The following is a 19,172-nucleotide window of genomic DNA, read 5'->3' as shown; positions in this document are numbered from 1 at the left end:
GGGTCATGAAACATTAACGAGTATGTATACATACAAAATATATATGTATACACAGATAAATGAAATCCTCTAAGATGAAAATTATTTAAAACCAACTTTTCAGGTTTAACGTATGATTTCTAACCAAAGAAAAACTTTATTATATTTATTACAGCTTTTGCTGTAATTTGGTATTATTTGGTGTTTCTTTTGTGCTTTAACTAAAATCATGCTAGATTTAGATACCAATAAATGTATAATTTGTTGAATTAAAAACAGTCCTTTAGCCTCCAAAAACCAGGTATTTCTGCCATAAAGTGACTGACTTCCAGCCAAAGCCAAGATCTCGCTCCCAGGTAAGCACAATGCTTCTTTTCTTACATACCTGAAACTCTGCCATCCTTACCATGTTATAGACCTTTACACCTCATTTATTTTGGCTGTTTTTAAATTCTTTTCATTTATTTGACATCCAACGGATATCTAAAATATGTCTCTGTGATATATACATATACACATCATATATACACACACACACTCATACACACAAAATCAATAAATTGTCTATTTATCAACTTTTATCTTTACCCCAGACTTTGGCAATGTTGTAGATACTAGTTCAGGTTCTATTACAGTTTTCCATTTTCATATGAGCTGAAAAATGTTACAGATTACTAAATTCAAACAAGCATCTCATTATTCTTATAAAAATTCTAACAGAAAGTCCCTCTTTAAAAAAAATGTTCTTATAGTAAATAAAAGGGGGGAATTTTTAGGTGTGAAAAAAACAAGAGGCATTTTTCTATTTATCAAAATCTATCATAATTTTAATTGGTAGAGATAAAATTTTAAACTTTGTTAATTAGGAGAATACTTGCTTTCTATAAATTCAGTATATTTTTCTTTCACAATAATAAAGTAAAAACATATACATGTACAAAGCACTAATTGCTCTGATGTATTTTGTGGAAGGATAACTTATAGCAGTTCAAATCACAATACACTGATTTTTAAAAACTGAATATATTCCCTTCTTTTTCAAACATTAGTGCCTGAGACCTAGAAGAGGTTATAATAAAATCTTATTGAACCAAATCAGAACTAAATTTTTTTTAACCAATAATGTATTTTTTTTTTTTAAGCCTTTCAGCAGTTACCAAATGCTACTTACATACATTCAATATCTAGCTTACTGGCATGATTTCAAAGTTTTATAAAAAATGAGAAACTTTGCAGATATATGATTAGAGTGTCCACAAATTGCATTACATTAAACACAAAGGCAGTGTGGTCCTTGTAGGAGAAATCAAGTCAGTACCCCCTGGTAGAAATGTTCTAAAAAAAATGTGTCACATTGAAGCATCAGTGTTTTCAGCCAATTATCTGTCCCTGATACAGTTCCTTGGAGTATGTGATCTATCAGGTCTTCAGGTTTCTTAATCCAAAATATCTGACTGAATTTAGATACATCCAGAAAGCAGCTGAAAGGGTTTCTCTAATAGTCTGACATCACAGAAAGTGGATTGAGAAATCCCTCTCTTTACCTGAAGATGTACTATTCTACTTCAGTCATCATCAGTTCACAAAGGTAAAGAAAAAAAACAATCAAAACCTCCCCTCACACGCACAATCCCACACGAGCCAAACAAAAACTACCCCTCCCCCCACAAAACCCCAGCACCAAAGTGTCAATCATTCCTGGGAAACAACTTGCCTCTTGGATTCTCTGATTTGTTAGTTGTTCAAATTTTAAGGACAGAAATGACCTTATGTCCTTGTGGGGAAGAGGGAAGACATGTTAATAATGACTATAGAGCCACTGAGAAAGTGCATTATCAATTACACAATCAACTTAGAGCCCTGCCCTCCAATGGAGGTGGTCACAACTTGATTTAAATGCCTCAGTAATTGAACATTTATGTCCTCGAGATAAAGGAGATGGGGGAAAAAAGAGCTACCCTCATTTTAATGAAAAAGAGCAGCAATCTACCACCTTTCCCCATGCTTTTCCAGAATATGATTGCACAGACTCAGAGAAGTCCAAAGTCATAGCAGAATCTCTGAGGCACTCCTGGTTAAGAGAGAAAAAAATATGATCCAGTAATCTTCATAGTTCTATAGATTATGAAAACAAACCCGTTTTGTTTTGTTTTTAAGCAAAAGCCAAAGAATCATTTCATAGGGATCATATACACCATTTCCTCTTATGTACCCTCAGCTCACAGTGTTGAAATGGGACCGATCAGCCTACGATGGATTGCACATCACCCAAGGAGAAAGGAAGGCATAGAAAAGGCAAACATTTTATACTGCTTCACAAACACATTTACAAGGAATAGGTGAAGAGAAGATATAGGAAGGAGGGAAAAGAAAACCTTATTGCTGTTTCCATACAAAATACAGTATGAAGATACCTAAACTAAATCAAATCTCATTATGATGACCAGTATTTTCACAATGTGGGATGAAGTGTCTTCTTACACAATGAAATATGTTCAGTTTAAAAGGTAAGCAGAAAGAGAAGAGAGGATGTCAAAACTACACCTGGGATATTAGCTGCATATTAAAACTTGGGGATCGAGACTGCTTGGTTAAGGGGGCTCCTGGGCTGAGGAGCTCTTTACCTTCACCAGTTTGACCTAGCCGGTCTTCCTGTAGACTGATAGTTGAATATCGATTAGCACTGTTAGCTGCTAAATTAGTAACTCCCTCAGTGCCAACCCCAATGCTGGTACTTGCTTGACTGCCATTTACATAGTCAAATGATTTACTTGAGGAAGCACTGGCTGTCCGGATTAGACTTAAACTATTGGTTTTTGGCACCACCTGGCCAGCAGGCAGGCTCAGGTGTTTTTTCATTGGTGTCAGCTCAACTGAATCTACACTAAGATCAGTTGGTTGCTGTACATACTGCTTGCGAACTAATGAATCTCGAGGGCTCTCACTGGATTTGATGGCAGAAGCTGTTTCTTTATCTTTGGCTGACCGCCCAGTTGCTACTTTCCTTAAGCTTCCCCTCTGAGAAGAGGAGGATGGTTTGGTCCCAATTGGCTGACTGCTGAGGGAAGCCCCTGATGAAAATCCTTCATCTGCATCATTCAGGTTTACAGACTCTTCTCCTCCATTTATACCCTCAGCACCTAAAAAAACAAATCAGACAGACTCAGCAGTAGCTAAATTAAGAAGCAGCTGTGAATAACAACACTGACCTTATCTCTTGAGTAATGGTTGCTATAGGTTGGCAATGGCCCTACTATCAACACTACTCCTAAAAAATTTAGAGGAATAAACCTTAATCGACACAGAATTCTAATATGCTATTCATTCTGTTCATTCAGCTTTGATGATTAGTCCAGCTTTTGTAAAACTATTCAGAAACATACTTGGTATACTATCAACATTTAGCCACATAGAACAATTAGGTAAAATAGATTTTGTTAACATAAATCCTTACAATACACTCTATCATTTAGTTGAAATGACCATATCTATCTATTCAAAAAAAACAGAACTCTTCCCTCACCTTCTTTAACCTACCATAAGATAGACTGTACAAAAGAGACCCTCTCATAACTTCAGTTACCCGGAATTATACCAAAAACTCATTTATGCATATAAGCCAAATCCTTTATAATTGAAATAAAAGTTTATATCTATTCAACAGGTAACTGCTTTTGTATGGCTTTAAAACCTTTAATGTAGAACTAGTAAATTTTCTAACTTAAAACTAAAAACTACATTGCTTCCAGCAACTTCACAATTATATTTTGTCTTATGGACACATCTACTCACTGTTTTCCACATTTTCTCGATCAATTAATGTGAAGACAATATCAGGGAGCAGGGGTAGGGAACCAGCAGAAATATTTAAGAAGGATTTTTATTTTCTGTATTGTGTATTTTTACAATATTTTGAACTCTTAGCATTGAGACATATTATTGTCACAATCACAAAATACTATAGTGTCCCATCACATTTCATGCATAAACTGCAGTTAATGAAAGAAATCTTATCTTGGGGTTTTTGTGGGAAGAAGAGAAGCATATATAATATATTGAGCTTGTGGTTTCCAGAAAGCCCAATGCTCTTACTGAAAGTATGATCAGTAGTCTCAGAAAGTAATACATTTGCTTCTTTCAAAAACAGATATTGGTTTGCTACCTCATTAAATAAGTTTCCCAGCCTGCAAGAAAGTTTAATATGAATCTACAAAACAGATATCAACATTATAGTTATGGTAAAATTTTAGGAAAGAATCTAAACAAATATTACTTTGAGATACAGGTTACCTAAGCAAAATATATATAAAATATTTAAATACAATCTTTTATTTAACATAGTACCTGGAAAAATTAAAATATTTTCTTAGCTATATTTTCTAATATGGATTATTTTCTTCTTTCTAAAGAAGAGTGAAATAGTCTGTCCTTAAAGCAAAAGGTACCTTGTTATATCCAGCAGTTTAATAATCTTTAATTATCATGCAAAGCCATATGAAAATGCATTTACTAAGAACAGTAGCAGCTGACACCACTTCTCTCGACCCCTCCAAAAGAATTGTATATAATGTACTTCAAAATAAAAACTTTAAATTATATTCATATATCATTTTAGTAATTTACTTACAATTAGTATGAAGAACTGCAAAATGCCCAAGAAAAGATAGTTATTGGTTCAGAATTGATATTATTATAGTAATACAAAACTGGGAGAGAACAGAAATGTATTGTTGGGTTTATCTATTTAATTAGGAAAGGAGACTGAGAGATTTAGTGCAAGCTTCTGAACCTTGCTGCATGCAGATCTGATGCCCAAGCAATATGGCCATAAAAAGGATGATAACATAAAAGCCACCATGCAAGAGAATCTACTTATATTTTATATACTAAGCAATGCTGTTTCAATATGATGGAATGCTGACTATATTTTAATCACAGGTAATGTCCTCAGTTTAGTAATAATTTTAATTCTAGCTTTAAAAGTCACAAATGGAATGTTACTTGACAATCAGGAGAAAGGTAGGTGATGGGCTTATAGTTTCCCTTCAATTTCTTTTTTTGTTTTTTTCCTCCCTTCAACATATAATCAGTCCAATTTTGACTGCAGAACCACTTAAATCCATCATAGAAAATGTTTTCTTTCTTTCTTTCTTTTTTTTTAAAGCCAGTAATCTATGCTAATCAAAAAACTCCAGCAGGAGGCGTTGATGGTGTAATGGTAAGCATAGACGCCTTCCAAAATCTCCAGCAGACTTCAGAATTATCAAAACTTTTCATAATTTTTAGTAATTTCCTTCCTGCTGCTTAAAAAGCCTCAGGGAATAAAAAGGCAATTGTGTCTCAAAACATTTTTCCTTTGTAATTTTCTCCCTAGGTGACAATAATACCATTCATGATCCAAAGAGCCAACTGAAAAGGATTTTTAATGAACTTTTCTATTGATGGCTGGCTTTTCTCATAAATTTAGCTTATATTAATATTGATTTAAAAACCACATTTAATCTAGACTAAAAGGTAAAATAACTTTTTTAGAAATTTCAAACATACTCAAGAAACTTACTTCTCTTTCCTCGTGGCTATACCATCTTACCCCCCATTGAGATAAGTAATAAGAGATGTTAAAGTAGGGTATTTTAATATATAATAGGATATTAAAAAGGAACTACTATTTTGGTTCCTTTGTTTCAAAGTCTATGACTTTTGATGAATTAGAAGAAATGCTTCAACCTAATCTCACACTTTCTAGAATTTCATCAACTGTTAATTAATATAGTACTGCATTTAACACAAATGCTCCCAACATTCTAACAATGTTAGAAGATATACATCAAATGGCTCATTTAGTCACCAAGAATGTTGAGAAATAGGCTGTTGTTCAATTTAGGCCAACGCTTGGTTCCACATGTATTCACATTCTCATTTTTATGTGTTTATACAAGATAAAACTGATTCCTAGGGATAACATAGAGATATATAAAAAACAAAAAGGGAAGGCTGCATCTTTCACAGCCATCTAAAGGAGGACTTCTAAAATGCACCAACTTTTTTAGGTCCCTAGGTCATGCACATGCAACACTGTTAAATGAAGTAAGGTCAATCTGGGCAATTGGGCAAGGAAACAGAGAGTAGATTTAGATTCTTACTGAGCATGCTCAAATTTCTAATGCACCAAAGAGCAAGAGACTTCCCTAAGGTGGAATTTAACTGCTTTATGTATGTTTGGTCTTTAAAATAAGTAAAAATATATAACCTCTTTTAAAACTACCTGGTTTATTTCATAAATTAGTGTAAAGATACCACAGCAGCAATACATTAGATAATAAAAAAAAAAAACTATTTGGCTACAGTTCCCTGTTTCACAAAGCTAACTCCTAAGGGATTACATGCAAAACAGCAAGTAAATACTGTCCTATCAGAGAGAAGTGTTCTTTTACAGATAGTGGTGGTGAGTTGTATGTGTAAAAAAAATTCTCATTTTGAGATACCTGCATTGTAGAAACAAGGATCTACTAGAATGTCTGTCCTTTCACAATATATTTCAGTTCTGTTTGGGAGCTACAAAATATAGCCCTTATTTACAATAAATTATAAAATGTAGTGTGCACCAGAATAGTACATTTATAGAGGAAAGAGGTCAGTAGTTCACTAGGCAGACCTAGGCAATTTAATCTGCAGATTATAAAAAAAACCAATCAATATCAGCATATTCTGTCAGAGATAAAAAAAATTCTTGTTAATTGAACACCCAAGGATCACAGATAAATTGGTAGGCTCCACTTCAATTTCTCAAAGATAATATAGTAATGTTTTAAAACTCTCTTCACAGATTTTTAAAGAATTAATTATTTCATAAATGAAATCATTCATATTGACTAATCAGGCTCATGTCCATTGGGTGCATTTTTCTTTCCTAATGTTAGAATAAACATGCTCAGTAATGAAAAAATTCCAAGCATTTGCAGATCTTTTGGAGACAGGCCCCTGCCTTGTTAGTAGCCATGCCAAGCTGTTCTTTGATTACACAGGGATGCAGACTCCAGGCCAGCACAAATGGCAACTAAAGATTGTATCTGACCTGGTGCTAGGCATATGGGAGGGAGGGTGCTTTGCAGGGAGGAGCTAATAACACCCTGGGATAGTGAAAACACACACTAGAATGGAAAGATACTCTGCTTGGGGATAGAGAGCCAGGATCTTTCTCCAGCAACTGCCTCACTGACTTCTGCCTCCTCATCTCTGTCCTACCCTCTGTTGTGGCTGCTGCTGAGTTGGGCTCCGACGAGCCATGCTCAGGGGTCCTGCGCACCAGCACCTCCCCCTCTTGCACACGTTTGATCCCTAGGTCAGTGGAGCCGAGTTGGATCGGGGAGCCAGGAATACTCGAGTCAGCCTCGTTTGAGAAGTCAAAGCCATCTGGGATTCAACATATAAAATTTTAGTGCTTTTGTGCTGCTCTATTCTTTTCTGAGCATTTTGACCCAGGCAGATAAGAGAATGTATATATGGATATGATATAAACACAAACACTATTTATATAGTTAGCATGTGTGTGCACAGCATGCACACACATAAGGCGGCAGATGAACAATGTGAGGTTTGCAAATGAATAGGACAGAAAAATTGGGATCATTAAAATGGCAATTAATATCTTTTAGGCAAGACAGCTTGACTATTCAAGTACCATATGTCTATGAAATACTGCTGGATTCAGCACTTACAAAAAAGGAAAAGCAAAGATAAAAATCCAAAAACAAGAATCAATTATTTTATGAATAGCCTGTATTATACTGTTAGTTTGGCCGGTTATATAGTTTTTTTCCCACAATGCTCATACATGCACCTTTTTTTTCCAGTATGGTAACAGAGTTAAAGCAATTTCTTTCCTATTGTTATTACTAGTTCAAAAAAAACCAAAAATTAACCTGATCTTATTTTCTGTTTTAACATTCATAAAGCAGTCTAAATAACATCTTTCTAATTTATAAATATACATACATTTATATTAAAATAACTTTAGGCACTTAATCACATTTCTAGTGCTATTTTTAAAAACTGAAAAATTTTATTAATACTTTAATTATATAGAGTCCTTATAATATCATCTGTTAAAACAGTCTGTAAAAACAGTGATAAATTTACTTGAATCCATGAGTAGACTACGGGGATTTTGCACTCACCTTCTCTCCTCCATCTGTGACGACGGATTGAAGCTGTTGTAATTGCAGTCCGAGAAATCCTCGGCACTGTTGGAGTGACTTCCACTTTAAGTACTTTCTGGCCTTCTTGTGAAGAATCAGGAGCATCAAATGGTAATGAGTTTTTCATGGCATTGGCAACCTAAAATGATAATGTGAGTCTATACAAATTTACAACCAATATATAGTTTTTGTATATTCTACACTTCATGTTTCCATCATTTTTGGAATATGTATTTAAAACTTGTATTTTAACATACAAAAGTATAAATTTGTCAGAAATGTATCTCCATTGTTCTGGTTTTTTTTTTTTTTTTTTTAAATCTGAAGCAAAGTTCTTTTCAGGCAGGCTTTTGAAATGGAATTTATTTTTTAAAAATGTGAGTCACAATACCACTGATTCCTTTAAGTTACCATCGAAGAGAAAAAGCATTCTAAAGAAAGAAAAATTATTTAACATTTGAACCCTGATATAGGTCAGTTTAGAATCAGTATCTGATTCTTCGAATGATGAAAACATGCAAAATTTAATCTCTGATAAACATTAGGATTTTCTCCACTCCTTGGTTTACATGAGGAGAAATTTTCCCTAAATTCTTCTGGCATTTTCTCCCACCACTTTCTGCTCCCTGAAGAGGAGAGTGAGATACCTGGGTGGTGAGTAATTGCCATTTAACTGGTCCAAGTTTCTTAACGGGATTGTCTTAATCTGGCAAAGATCTTGAGCAAAAGGATTGTCTTTCTTCCTTCCCTCTCCACTTGGACAAGCACAAATGGAAGGTAGCAAGCTGGATGGGTGTGCCTGATCTTCCCACTCAAACCTTCCCTCCAGTGGCCTATTCCATGCTCTAGATGGAAGGTGGGGAGCTAGGTCTTTCAGTTTAGCCTTTGTTAGTAATAAAGATAATGGTTGTTTCTCCATTTGCCAACTATTTTGTCTGTTTATCACATGGCTCTAGATTTGAGTAAGGAAAAGAGTTATTATTTATTGGGTTCCTCAGAGATCCCTGACCCTAAACTTTGAATTTAAAGAATTTCATAAATGCAGAGTACTATTATGATGCTGTAATTTATCTTTTTATCTATCTATCTATTTATTTATTTATCTATGAATGAGACAGAGTCTCACTCTGTTACCCCGGCTAGAGTGCCGTGACATCAGCCTAGCTCACGGCAGCCTCGAACTCCTGGGCTCAAGCAATCCTCCTGCCTCAACTTCCCAGGTAGCTGGGACCACAGGCACGTGCCACCATGCCCGGCTAATTTTTTCTATTTTTAGTAGAGACAGGGTCTTGCTCTTGCTCAGGTTGGTCTCGAACTCCTGAGCTCAAGCAATCCTCCCGTCTCGGCCTCCCGGAGTGCTAGGATTACAGGTGTAAGCCACAGCACCCAGCCATATCCATTGGTTTTAATACAGCCCTTAAGGTAAAATTAGGAACGCCGAGATGAGAAAAAATGGGAATTCAAATATCTGAGAATTACTGCAAATGCTAACTCAATAAATTTATATTTAGCTTAAAATACTAAAAAAAGAGATAAATGGCTTTTTGAAAACTTGTACTCTTAAGTGCTGCAAGCAGAACATAATATTTTAAGAGTACAACTTATAAGAATAGTACAAAAAGCTTAGAAAATTGGAAAGAAGTAAAAACATCCACACTTGAATCACCTAGACAACTATTAGCATTTTGTGTGTTTCCTCTGTCCCATCTAGATTTAAAAAAAAATAGTTGTATTTTTCAACCTAATACAAGCTAGCATTTTTCTTTTTTTTTTTTTTTTTTTTGAGACAGAGTCTCGCCTTGTTGCCCTGGCTAGAGTGAGTGCCGTGGCGTCAGCCTAGCTCACAGCAACCTCAAACTCCTGGGCTCAAGCAATCCTTCTGCCTCAGCCTGCCGAGTAGCTGGGACTACAGGCATGCGCCACCATGCCCAGCTAACTTTTTCTATATATATATATTTTTAGTTGTCCAGATCATTTCTAGTTTTTTTTTGGTAGAGACGGGGTCTCACTCTTGCTCAGGCTGGTCTTGAACTCCTGACCTTGAGCGATCCACCCACCTCGGCCTCCCAGAGTGCTAGGATTACAGGCGTGAGCCACCGAGTCCGGCCTAGCATTTTTCTTTAATATAAAATCTCAAATATATAATTTCATCATGTAAATATCATAGAACTTAAATAATTCTCTGCTGTGGAACATTTAGACTATTTTTATTCCTTTGCAATTAAAAACAGCACTGTAATAGTGTTTATAATACATTTTGTTGGTATTTAAATTAGTTTCCTGGAATACATCGCTAGACCTGGGATAGAAGGTCAAAGAAAACCCAAACAAAAAAAAAAACACCACACATTACCAAACTGCTTCTGCAAAAGGATGTTTAGAGTTGTTTCGTACTACCACTGTAACATAAAGAATGCCTTTCTCAATCCACTATTGGATGTTTACATTTGGTTTTTAATTGATAACTTACCATTCAGAGATTTACTTATTTTGTGGTAGAGTATGAAATCTTTTTATTCAGAATAAAATATTAATTCTCTTGTTCTTGTCACGCCTGCTGAAAATATTTTTTTCAGTTGGTGTACTGAACACTAATTTTGTTTTTGAAAAACTGATGGTTTAGAATTTAGATGTTTATGTGGGGAAAAAAAAATCAATGTTCTTTTAGTGACTTGTCTTATTGCTTAAGCTTAGAAAGTCTTCCCTTGTCTAAAAATTTGAATAAGTATGTAGAACCTTTTCTTCTCTTAAAGGATTTCAAAACACTTAATTCTTTAATTTATTGGAGCTTTATTTTGGTAGTGGTAGATGGAAAGGATCTAAACTAATTTTGCTTTTTTCCCAATAGTTAACCAGTTGTTATTATGAAATAAATTTTTTCCCATAATAATTTGGATTGCCTCACATACTAAATATTTTTTGACCCTGGCTGGGCACAGTGGCTCACACCGGTAATACCAGCACTTTGGGAGGCCAAGGTGGGAGGATCACTTGAAGCCAGGAGTTCAAGACCAGCCTGGACAACATAGTGAGACCCCATTTCTAAAAAAAAATTTAAAAATTAGCCAGGTACAGTGGTGTGGGTCTACATTCCTAACTACTCAGGAGGCTGAGGTTGGAAAATCGTTTGAGCCCAGGAATTTGAGGCTGCCGTGAGCTATGATTGCACTACTGCATGCCAGCCTTGGCAATAGGATGGGACCTGTCTCAAAAAAAATCAAATTTAATTTAAAAATAAATTTTTTTTGGCTGGGCACTGTGGCTTATGCCTATAATCCTAGCACTCTGGGAGGCTGAGGCAGGAGGATCACTTGAGCTCAGAGTTCAAGACCAGCCGGAGCAAGATTAAGACCTCATCTCTACTAAAAATAGAAAAAATTAGCCAGGCGTAGTGGTGCCAAAAGTCCCAGCTACTTGGGAGGCTGAGGCAGGAGGATCACTGGAGCCCAGGAGTGTGAAGTTGCTGTCAGCTAGGCTAACACCCAGCATTCTAGCCTGGGTGACAGAGTAAGACTCTGTCTCAAAAACAAAACAAAACAAAAAAAACCCAACAACGACAACAATAAAAAAACAAAACAAAATAATTTTTTTTGACCCAGTAGTACCTTTTTTTAGGTATAGGTATGTTTAATAAAGAATAAATATAATAACTTACCAATAGTGGTTGAGAAAACAGTTCTAGCTGAGCTCTATAAATGATGTCATCAAGAACTTCCTGGCCAAGGTCCCACTGTCCATTATACCTATGGAGAAGCAGATCATTCACTCTTAGGCAAATATCTCTAACCTTCATCATAACTTTTTTTATTGTTCTAAGTCGTACTATTTTGGCCATGAAGATTTTCATATCAATTTTTACATCATTTCATTTATAAACTATCCCCCTTTTACTTATAAGGACAAAAGGAAGATTTCAAATACTATGTTTAAAATAGTTTACAGATGTTTCTTCACATAAATTGGTTTTTATTATGTTTATATTCACAGTAATCTATTTAATGTATTCATGAAAACCTGGGTTATGAACTATGTAGAGATACATAGTTTTCCATACAGAAAACATGACAATTTCTAGACTCTAATTTTAATGACTAGTTATACTTTGGCTATTTAAAAAGTACTAAAAGGAAACCATATTAGAAAAACAAAATAATGGGCTGATGATGGAACAAAAGATTCAGTGTTGTTTCTGATAAGGAAGAAAGAGAAATATGAAAAATTTCCAAACATTATTCATACAATTTCATGCTCCACCTACTTACATAGCATAATAAACCCCTGTGAGAAGCTGCACCATAAATTCAGGATCCAATACTATTCGACCGCAGAGTTCTTTCCAATGTTTTTCATGTTGCCGTGGAAACCCACTCACACAAACCCTAGGGAAATATGTATTTAACTTGTATGATTTCCCAATTCATTAAATAAAAGTTTTTTCTTTCATAACTTCATTTATTCAGTTTATTCATTCCTCAAATATTTATTGAGTGCCTGTTATGTGCCAGTCACTGTTCTGGGCCTAGGTATTTTGTCATGAATAGGTGAAAGTTGAAAAAAAAATAAATAAATCTGTACCCTCATAAACATATATTCTACTGGACTGTATCCATAAAAGCAACAACTGTTCTCAAATAGCTAACCATTTCTTTCACAATCATCTTTCTCCCTCTTCTCACTCATACACACACAAATATGCATAACTTTTACTCATACCAAATTGTATCAGGGTGAATCACTGGGAAGTATATCAATTTCAAAACAAAGAGACATTTCAAAATACCTTGTCTGTGAGGCCATCTTTAATTAAAGTAACATAAACAACTCCCTACCTTCCATCTCATTTTAAGAGATGCTTTCAAAAAAGTTATGCTTGATAATTATCAAAAGTTGTAATGTATTTACATAATTTTAATCAATTAACTTATTAGTTAATTAGTGAGTCCAGAAGAAATTTTTTAGTGTTCAGTGCCTTATGGTCTCATGAAATTTAAAAATAAAATTCGATTTAAATACATTTTTTGTAGCAGAGAAGTATATTAGGTGATTAGTAAAGGACTTGCAAGTTGAAGACAGCATTATATTAAGATAAAATTATGTGAGGAAAGTGGATTGGAAATTAAATTCCAAGGAGAAAAAGGAACAATAAAATGTCACACTATTAAAGAGCTTTATCTTTTTTTTTTTCACCCTCAGAGATAGGGTCTTGCTCTGTCACCTAACCTGGAGTTCAATGACACAATCATAGCTCACTGCAGTCTCAAATTGTTGGGCTTCTAGTGATTCTCCTGCCTTAGCCTCCTCAGCAGTTGGGACTATAGGCATGTGCCACCATGCCCAGCTAATTTAAAAAATTTTTTTTTTTAGATATGGGGGTCTCACTATATTGCCCAGGGTAGCATTGAACTCCTGGCCTAAGCAATCCTTCTGCCTCGGCCTCCCAAAGTGCTGGGATTACAGGCATGAGCTACCACACCTGGCCAGAGCTTGTTCATTTATTCCTCAAATGGATGATGGTGGGTATCACATCATTGTAGATATATATTACATTACATACATTTAAAATAGTGACCCAAACAGCTATTTTTTATTGTCAGCATTTACATACTAGAAATTATATAATTTGCAACTATTTAAGATAGAATGAAAAATTTTGAATGTAAACTTAAAAATGTACAAGGGGTACATAATTTTTTCTTTTTTTCTTTTTAAATGTCATCTTGGCTACAGAGGTACATAGTTTTCCAAAATTCTTTAGAGATGTGAACAAAAGTTTGAGGACTACTAAACTCTGCCATCCCTTTCATTATTAAGAAACTATTAAAGGCCACAATATGCTGCCAATAACAGAGCTGGCAGATTTCTTTTAATGAACCAAAAATAGTCACTTATAACTAAACTTATCTACAGATAGGCAGTAAGTGCTTAAACAGCCTCTAGATTAGAGACAAGAACTCTGTTAGCCACTAATCATGTTGTTATAGGCAAGAGAAAATAATATACTTATTTTAAGAAAATCTATAAAATCAAAGTTATAGCTAATTTAGATTGGCCTTCCCCAATTAGCAAAATTAATAAGTTTTGTTATAAACAGGATCATGCTCTCCTCCCAGTAACACAACAGCATGTGAATTTGAGCAAAACCATTTATGGTACACAGACTCTAGGGAGCCATGATCCCTGTGATCCCTCCCCTCTGGTATTCACATCATGTCATCCCCTCCCCGCCTTTGAGTAAGGGCAGGATCTGTAACTTGCTTCTAACCAACAGAATACAGCAAAGGTGATGGGATTCCATGATTATGTGTATGTGATTATGTTATATAAGGTAACAGGTCTTGCTGGAGTCTCTCTCATTCCTTCTCTGGCTTTGAAGAAGCAAGCTGCCATGTTATAGGCTGCCTATGTTGGGAGGCCAATGTACAGGGAGCTGAGGATGGCTTCCAGCAGACAGCTACAAGAAACTGAAGCCCTCAGCCCTAGGACCACAGGAACTGAATTTTGTCAACAAGCGTTGAGCCTCAGATGAGACTGCAACTTCAGCCAACATCTTAACTGCAGCCTTGTAAGACCCTAAGTGGAGGTCCTCAGCTAAGCTGTGCCCAGATTCCTGATGCACAGAAACTATGAAATAATAAGTGTGTGATATTTTATGCTGCTATATTTGTGGTAATTTGTGATGCAGAAATAGAAAACTAATGTAACATTTAACCTTTTTCTGGGCTCAGTTTCGTCAAGTAAAAATCAGCTGGAAAGGATGAACTCAGAATTCCTTTTTTTTTTTTTTTTTTTCAGGCAGAGTCTGGCTCTGTTGCCCCGGCTAGAGTGAGTGTCGTGGCATCAGCCTAGCTCACAGCAACCTCGAACTCCTGGGCTCAAGCGATCCTCCTGCCTCAGCCTCCCGAGTAGCTGGGACTACAGGCATGTGCCACCATACCTGGCTAATTTTTTCTATATATTTTTAGCTGTCCGATTAATTTCTTTCTATTTTTTTTAGTAGAGATGGGGTCTCGCTCTTGCTCGGACTGGTCTTGAACTCCTGAGCTCAAACAATCTGCCCGCCTCGGCCTCCCAGAGTGCTGGGATTACAGGCGTGAGCCACCGCGCCCGGCCCAGAATTCCTTTTATAACTGAAATTCTGTCACTCTAAACATCCCTTGTCTCCAAACTAATTTATATTATTAAATTTCTTTTGATACAGTGGAAATTTCAATTTCAGTCCATGTGTGTACAAATTATTAGAAATTCTGATTTAATAAAGATTATAATCTATGAGACACACAGATAATTGGTGCTATTGCTAATCAACTTCTCCAACACAGAGACAGTTATTTATGAAATGTATGGGAAAAAGAGCACATTCCTTAAGACTTTCCCTATACATAAGACTATTCAAAGCTCTCGAAGTGATTTATAATAACTGGCATCTAGGGAGTGATTAGGTATATCACTAAATAGCCCTAAACTTAGATGTCCTGGTAGAGTTCCATGTCCAGCTAGAAAATATTTAATGCTGAAATCATTTTCAAGAAGTCATGAGGATGAGGATTCCTAAAGGAATGGAGCTCCATGAGTTTCGTTTACTGCCATATCACCAGAAGTTAGAAGAGTGTCTGGCATAGAGAATGTGCTCAATAAATATACAAATATGGCTGGGCACGGTGGCTCACGCCTATAATCCTAGCACTCTGGGAGGCTGAGTGAGAGGATTGCTTGAGCTCAGGAGTTTGAGACCAGCCTGAGCAAGAGCGAGACCCTGTCTCTACTATAAATGCAAAGAAATTAGCCAAACAACTAAAAATAGAAAAAAATTAGCCGGGCGTCACGGTGCGTGCCTATAGTCCCAGCTACTTGGGAGGCTGAGGCAGGAGGATCGCTTGAGCCCAGGAGTTTGAGGTTGCTGTGAGCTAGGCTCACGCCATGGCACTCTAGCCCAGGCAACAGAATGAGACTCTGTCTCAAACAAAAAAAATATATACAAATATGAAGATTAATAATGATTACTCTTCTCACCTGGAGCCCATCTGACAAAGAGATTGGTAAGACGAGGCAGGCATATACACAATAGCAGAATTATAACACAGCATGAGAAAACTCAGAACTTCAAACCTAAAAAAAAACAAACACAGGGAAAAGGATTACAATTATTTCTAGAGACTATAGTATATGAATTATTCACTGGACGGTTATAACAATGCCTTAATATTGACCTTCATGATTTCTCAATCAGATTCCCGCAGTATCCTCCTCAAAAGATTTCTGTTTCTATTTTCATTAAAAGTTATATCTCTTGCTGCCTTTTATATTTTCTTCTCTAAAAAATAAATCATCATACTTAAACAGGTGACTCTCCTATCAACAAAGTCCATCTTCCTATTGACTTTGTGATAAAACCCAAACTTACCACAAGGTCCTTTAAAATCCATCCTCAACCTACCTTTCCAGCCTTACTTCCCTCCACTGCCCACCACATTTACCATACTACATGAATCTTACCACTCCACAAATATGCTGTAACCTTTCATAACTCTTTGCTTTTACACAAGCTGCTCCTTCTTATTAGAATATACTTTTTCACTTGGTGATTCCTGCTAAAACTTCAAGTCCTGGCTCAAATTTTTACATTAGCCTGGGCATCTATCCAAAGGAAAAAAAAAGACATTCTATAAAAAAAGACATCTGCACTAGAATGTTTATAGCAGCACAATTCACAATTGCAAAGATGTGGACACAATGCAAATGCCCATCAATACACGAGTGGATTAATAAAATGTGGTACATGTATACCATGGAGTTCTACCCAACCACAGAAAACAATGGTCATCTAGCACCTCTTGTATTATCCTACATAGAGCTGGAGCCCATTCTACTAAGTGAAGTATCACAAGAATGGAAAAACAAGCACATATACTCACCATTAAATTGGTATTAATTGATCAACACTTACGTGAACATATAGTAGCAACACTCATCTGGTGTTGGGCAGGGGGAGGTGGAGGTGGGAATGGGTATATTCACACCTAATGGATGTGGTGAGCACCATCTGGGGGATGGACACCCTTGTAGCTCTGACTTGGGTGGGGCAAAGGCAATATATGTAAACCTAAACATTTGTACCCCGTAATATGCTGAAAAAAAAACTTTTTTACCTTAGCCATAAAGCCATTCTTATTCTCTCAGCTAAAGTAAACTGGTCCCTTATCTGTGTAGCTCTAACACAGCATTTACCCCACTGAATTGTAATTCTCAGCCTCTAGCTCTGTTTCACCTGTTAAAGTAATAAGTAACTTTACAAAAGAGACCCTAATTTATTCATCTCTACCACTAATATCCAATAAAGTGTCTAATACATTATAATTGCTCAATAAACATTTATTGAATGAATAAATATATGGTTTTCTAGTCTTTATAACCTCTAAGAAAGTGCTCCTAAACCTGGATGCACATTAGTTGTTTAAGGACCTTTTTCAAAACATACATTTCTGTGTTTTAACCTTGATTGACCCAATTAGAATCTCTGGGGCAAAACCCAGGGAAGTTATACTTCTAAAAAGCTTCCCATAGATGAATGATGAAGGGTATGTGGAAACTCTTTGTACTATTTTTGCAATTTTTGTTATTAAGTCTGAAATTATTTTAAAATGAAAAGTTAAGGCCGGGTGCAGTGGCTCGTGCCTGTAATCCTAGCACTCTGGGAGGCTGAGGCAGGTGGATCATTTCAGTTCAGGAGTTCGAGACCAGCCTGAGCAAGAGCAAGACCCCGTCTGTACTAAAAATAGAAAGAAATGAGCTGGACAACTAAAATATGTAGAAAAAATTAGCCGGGCATGGTGGTGCATGCCTGTAGTCCCAGAAAGTCAGGAGACTGAGGCAGAAGGATTGCTTGAGCCCAGGAGTTTGAGGTTGCTGTGAGCTAGGTTGATGCCACAGCACTCTAGCCCGGGCAACAGAGTGAGACTCTGTCTCAAAAAAAAACAAAATGAAAAGTTAAAAATCAAATTGAAAGTCCAATTTGGAAGCACTCATACCTTCAGATCCCTTCTCTTTCTCCATACATCTAGGTAAGAGAGGGGAGGTTTGTTTTCTGAAAGGATAAAAAAGAATTTCTACCTGGGAACCACCAGGCACAACTATGATTTGAAGGTCAGGGTGAGTACAAGGGGTGGGGTGAGGGTGGGGAGGAACATTATACTGAAATATGCCTTCCTGGATATTGAGACCTCAAGCTCTCTTTCCCCACTTGGCCACCAGAATACTGGCAGCCAGACCTCTAGTTAAGAGACTACAAGAGTTTCTTCTAGGGAATTTGATCACCCTATGAGGAAAGACTTAAAGATAGGGACCCGAAAAATTTCTCAACTGAATGGCCCAGTAAGATCACCCTATGGTGAAGTTCACAGTCATATTAACATAGTGAGAGCTTCTCATTTTTTACTCCCCTATTTTTAAATATGAGGGAAAAAAGATTAGCAGATATCTGAGGTACTCTACTAACATGAAAAAGGGATTAAAATAAAGAAACAGGGAAAAAAGGACCATTTAGAGGAAATAGTATACAAAGAGAAAAATATTTTTGAATAAAGAAAATTATCATTAATATTCTCAAAAATACGAGAAGATATTGTTTCTTAAAAAAAAAGAACAGGATCATTTCAAAAGACCACTCAGAGAACAAAAAAATCTTCTGATATATAAAATATGATGGCGGGAATAACAAACTCAAGAAAGGGACAGTGGATGAAGTTAAGGAAACATCCCAGATATCCCAGAAAATACAACAAAAGGAAAAAGATATGGCAAATAGGAGAGGAAAGCTAACCAATCCAGGAGGTCCAATGTCCAAATATAATAATAAAAGCTCCAGAAGACAGACCAAATAAAACAGAGAGGCCAAACTAATTAACAAAAATAATTCACACCATCGAATTGGTATTAACTGATCAACACATTAGTGCACATATAAGACTAACATCTATTGGACGTTGAGCAGGGGGGAGG

The 19,172-nt window shown here is 36.1% G+C and overlaps 1 protein-coding gene across 3 annotated transcripts in view; it reads right to left on the bottom strand.

The window, feature by feature from the left end:
- Positions 1 to 320: 320 nt before the first annotated feature.
- Positions 321 to 19,172, bottom strand: part of FAM126B (family with sequence similarity 126, member B) — a 46,605-nt gene continuing 27,753 nt past the window's right edge. The window contains exons 6-11 of one of the 3 annotated variants that reach the window (XM_012655754.1): positions 16,188 to 16,283; positions 12,440 to 12,556; positions 11,833 to 11,920; positions 8,157 to 8,316; positions 7,225 to 7,392; positions 321 to 3,119 (exon numbers count right to left, since the gene is read on the bottom strand). In XM_012655754.1, the coding sequence (XP_012511208.1) occupies positions 2,518 to 3,119; positions 7,225 to 7,392; positions 8,157 to 8,316; positions 11,833 to 11,920; positions 12,440 to 12,556; positions 16,188 to 16,283 (1,231 nt within the window). In that variant the 3' untranslated portion in view covers positions 321 to 2,517. The remainder of the gene's footprint in view (positions 3,120 to 7,224; positions 7,393 to 8,156; positions 8,317 to 11,832; positions 11,921 to 12,439; positions 12,557 to 16,187; positions 16,284 to 19,172) is intronic. The other 2 variants (XM_012655756.1, XM_012655755.1) reach the window with 2 other exon arrangements.

This window comes from Propithecus coquereli, unplaced genomic scaffold (genome assembly GCF_000956105.1).
Source record: "Propithecus coquereli isolate 6110/MARCELLA unplaced genomic scaffold, Pcoq_1.0 Scaffold113, whole genome shotgun sequence".
NCBI lineage: Eukaryota > Metazoa > Chordata > Mammalia > Primates > Indriidae > Propithecus > Propithecus coquereli.
Note: the sequence above shows the minus strand (reverse complement) of the source record. Positions and strands in the feature narration are given on the sequence as shown.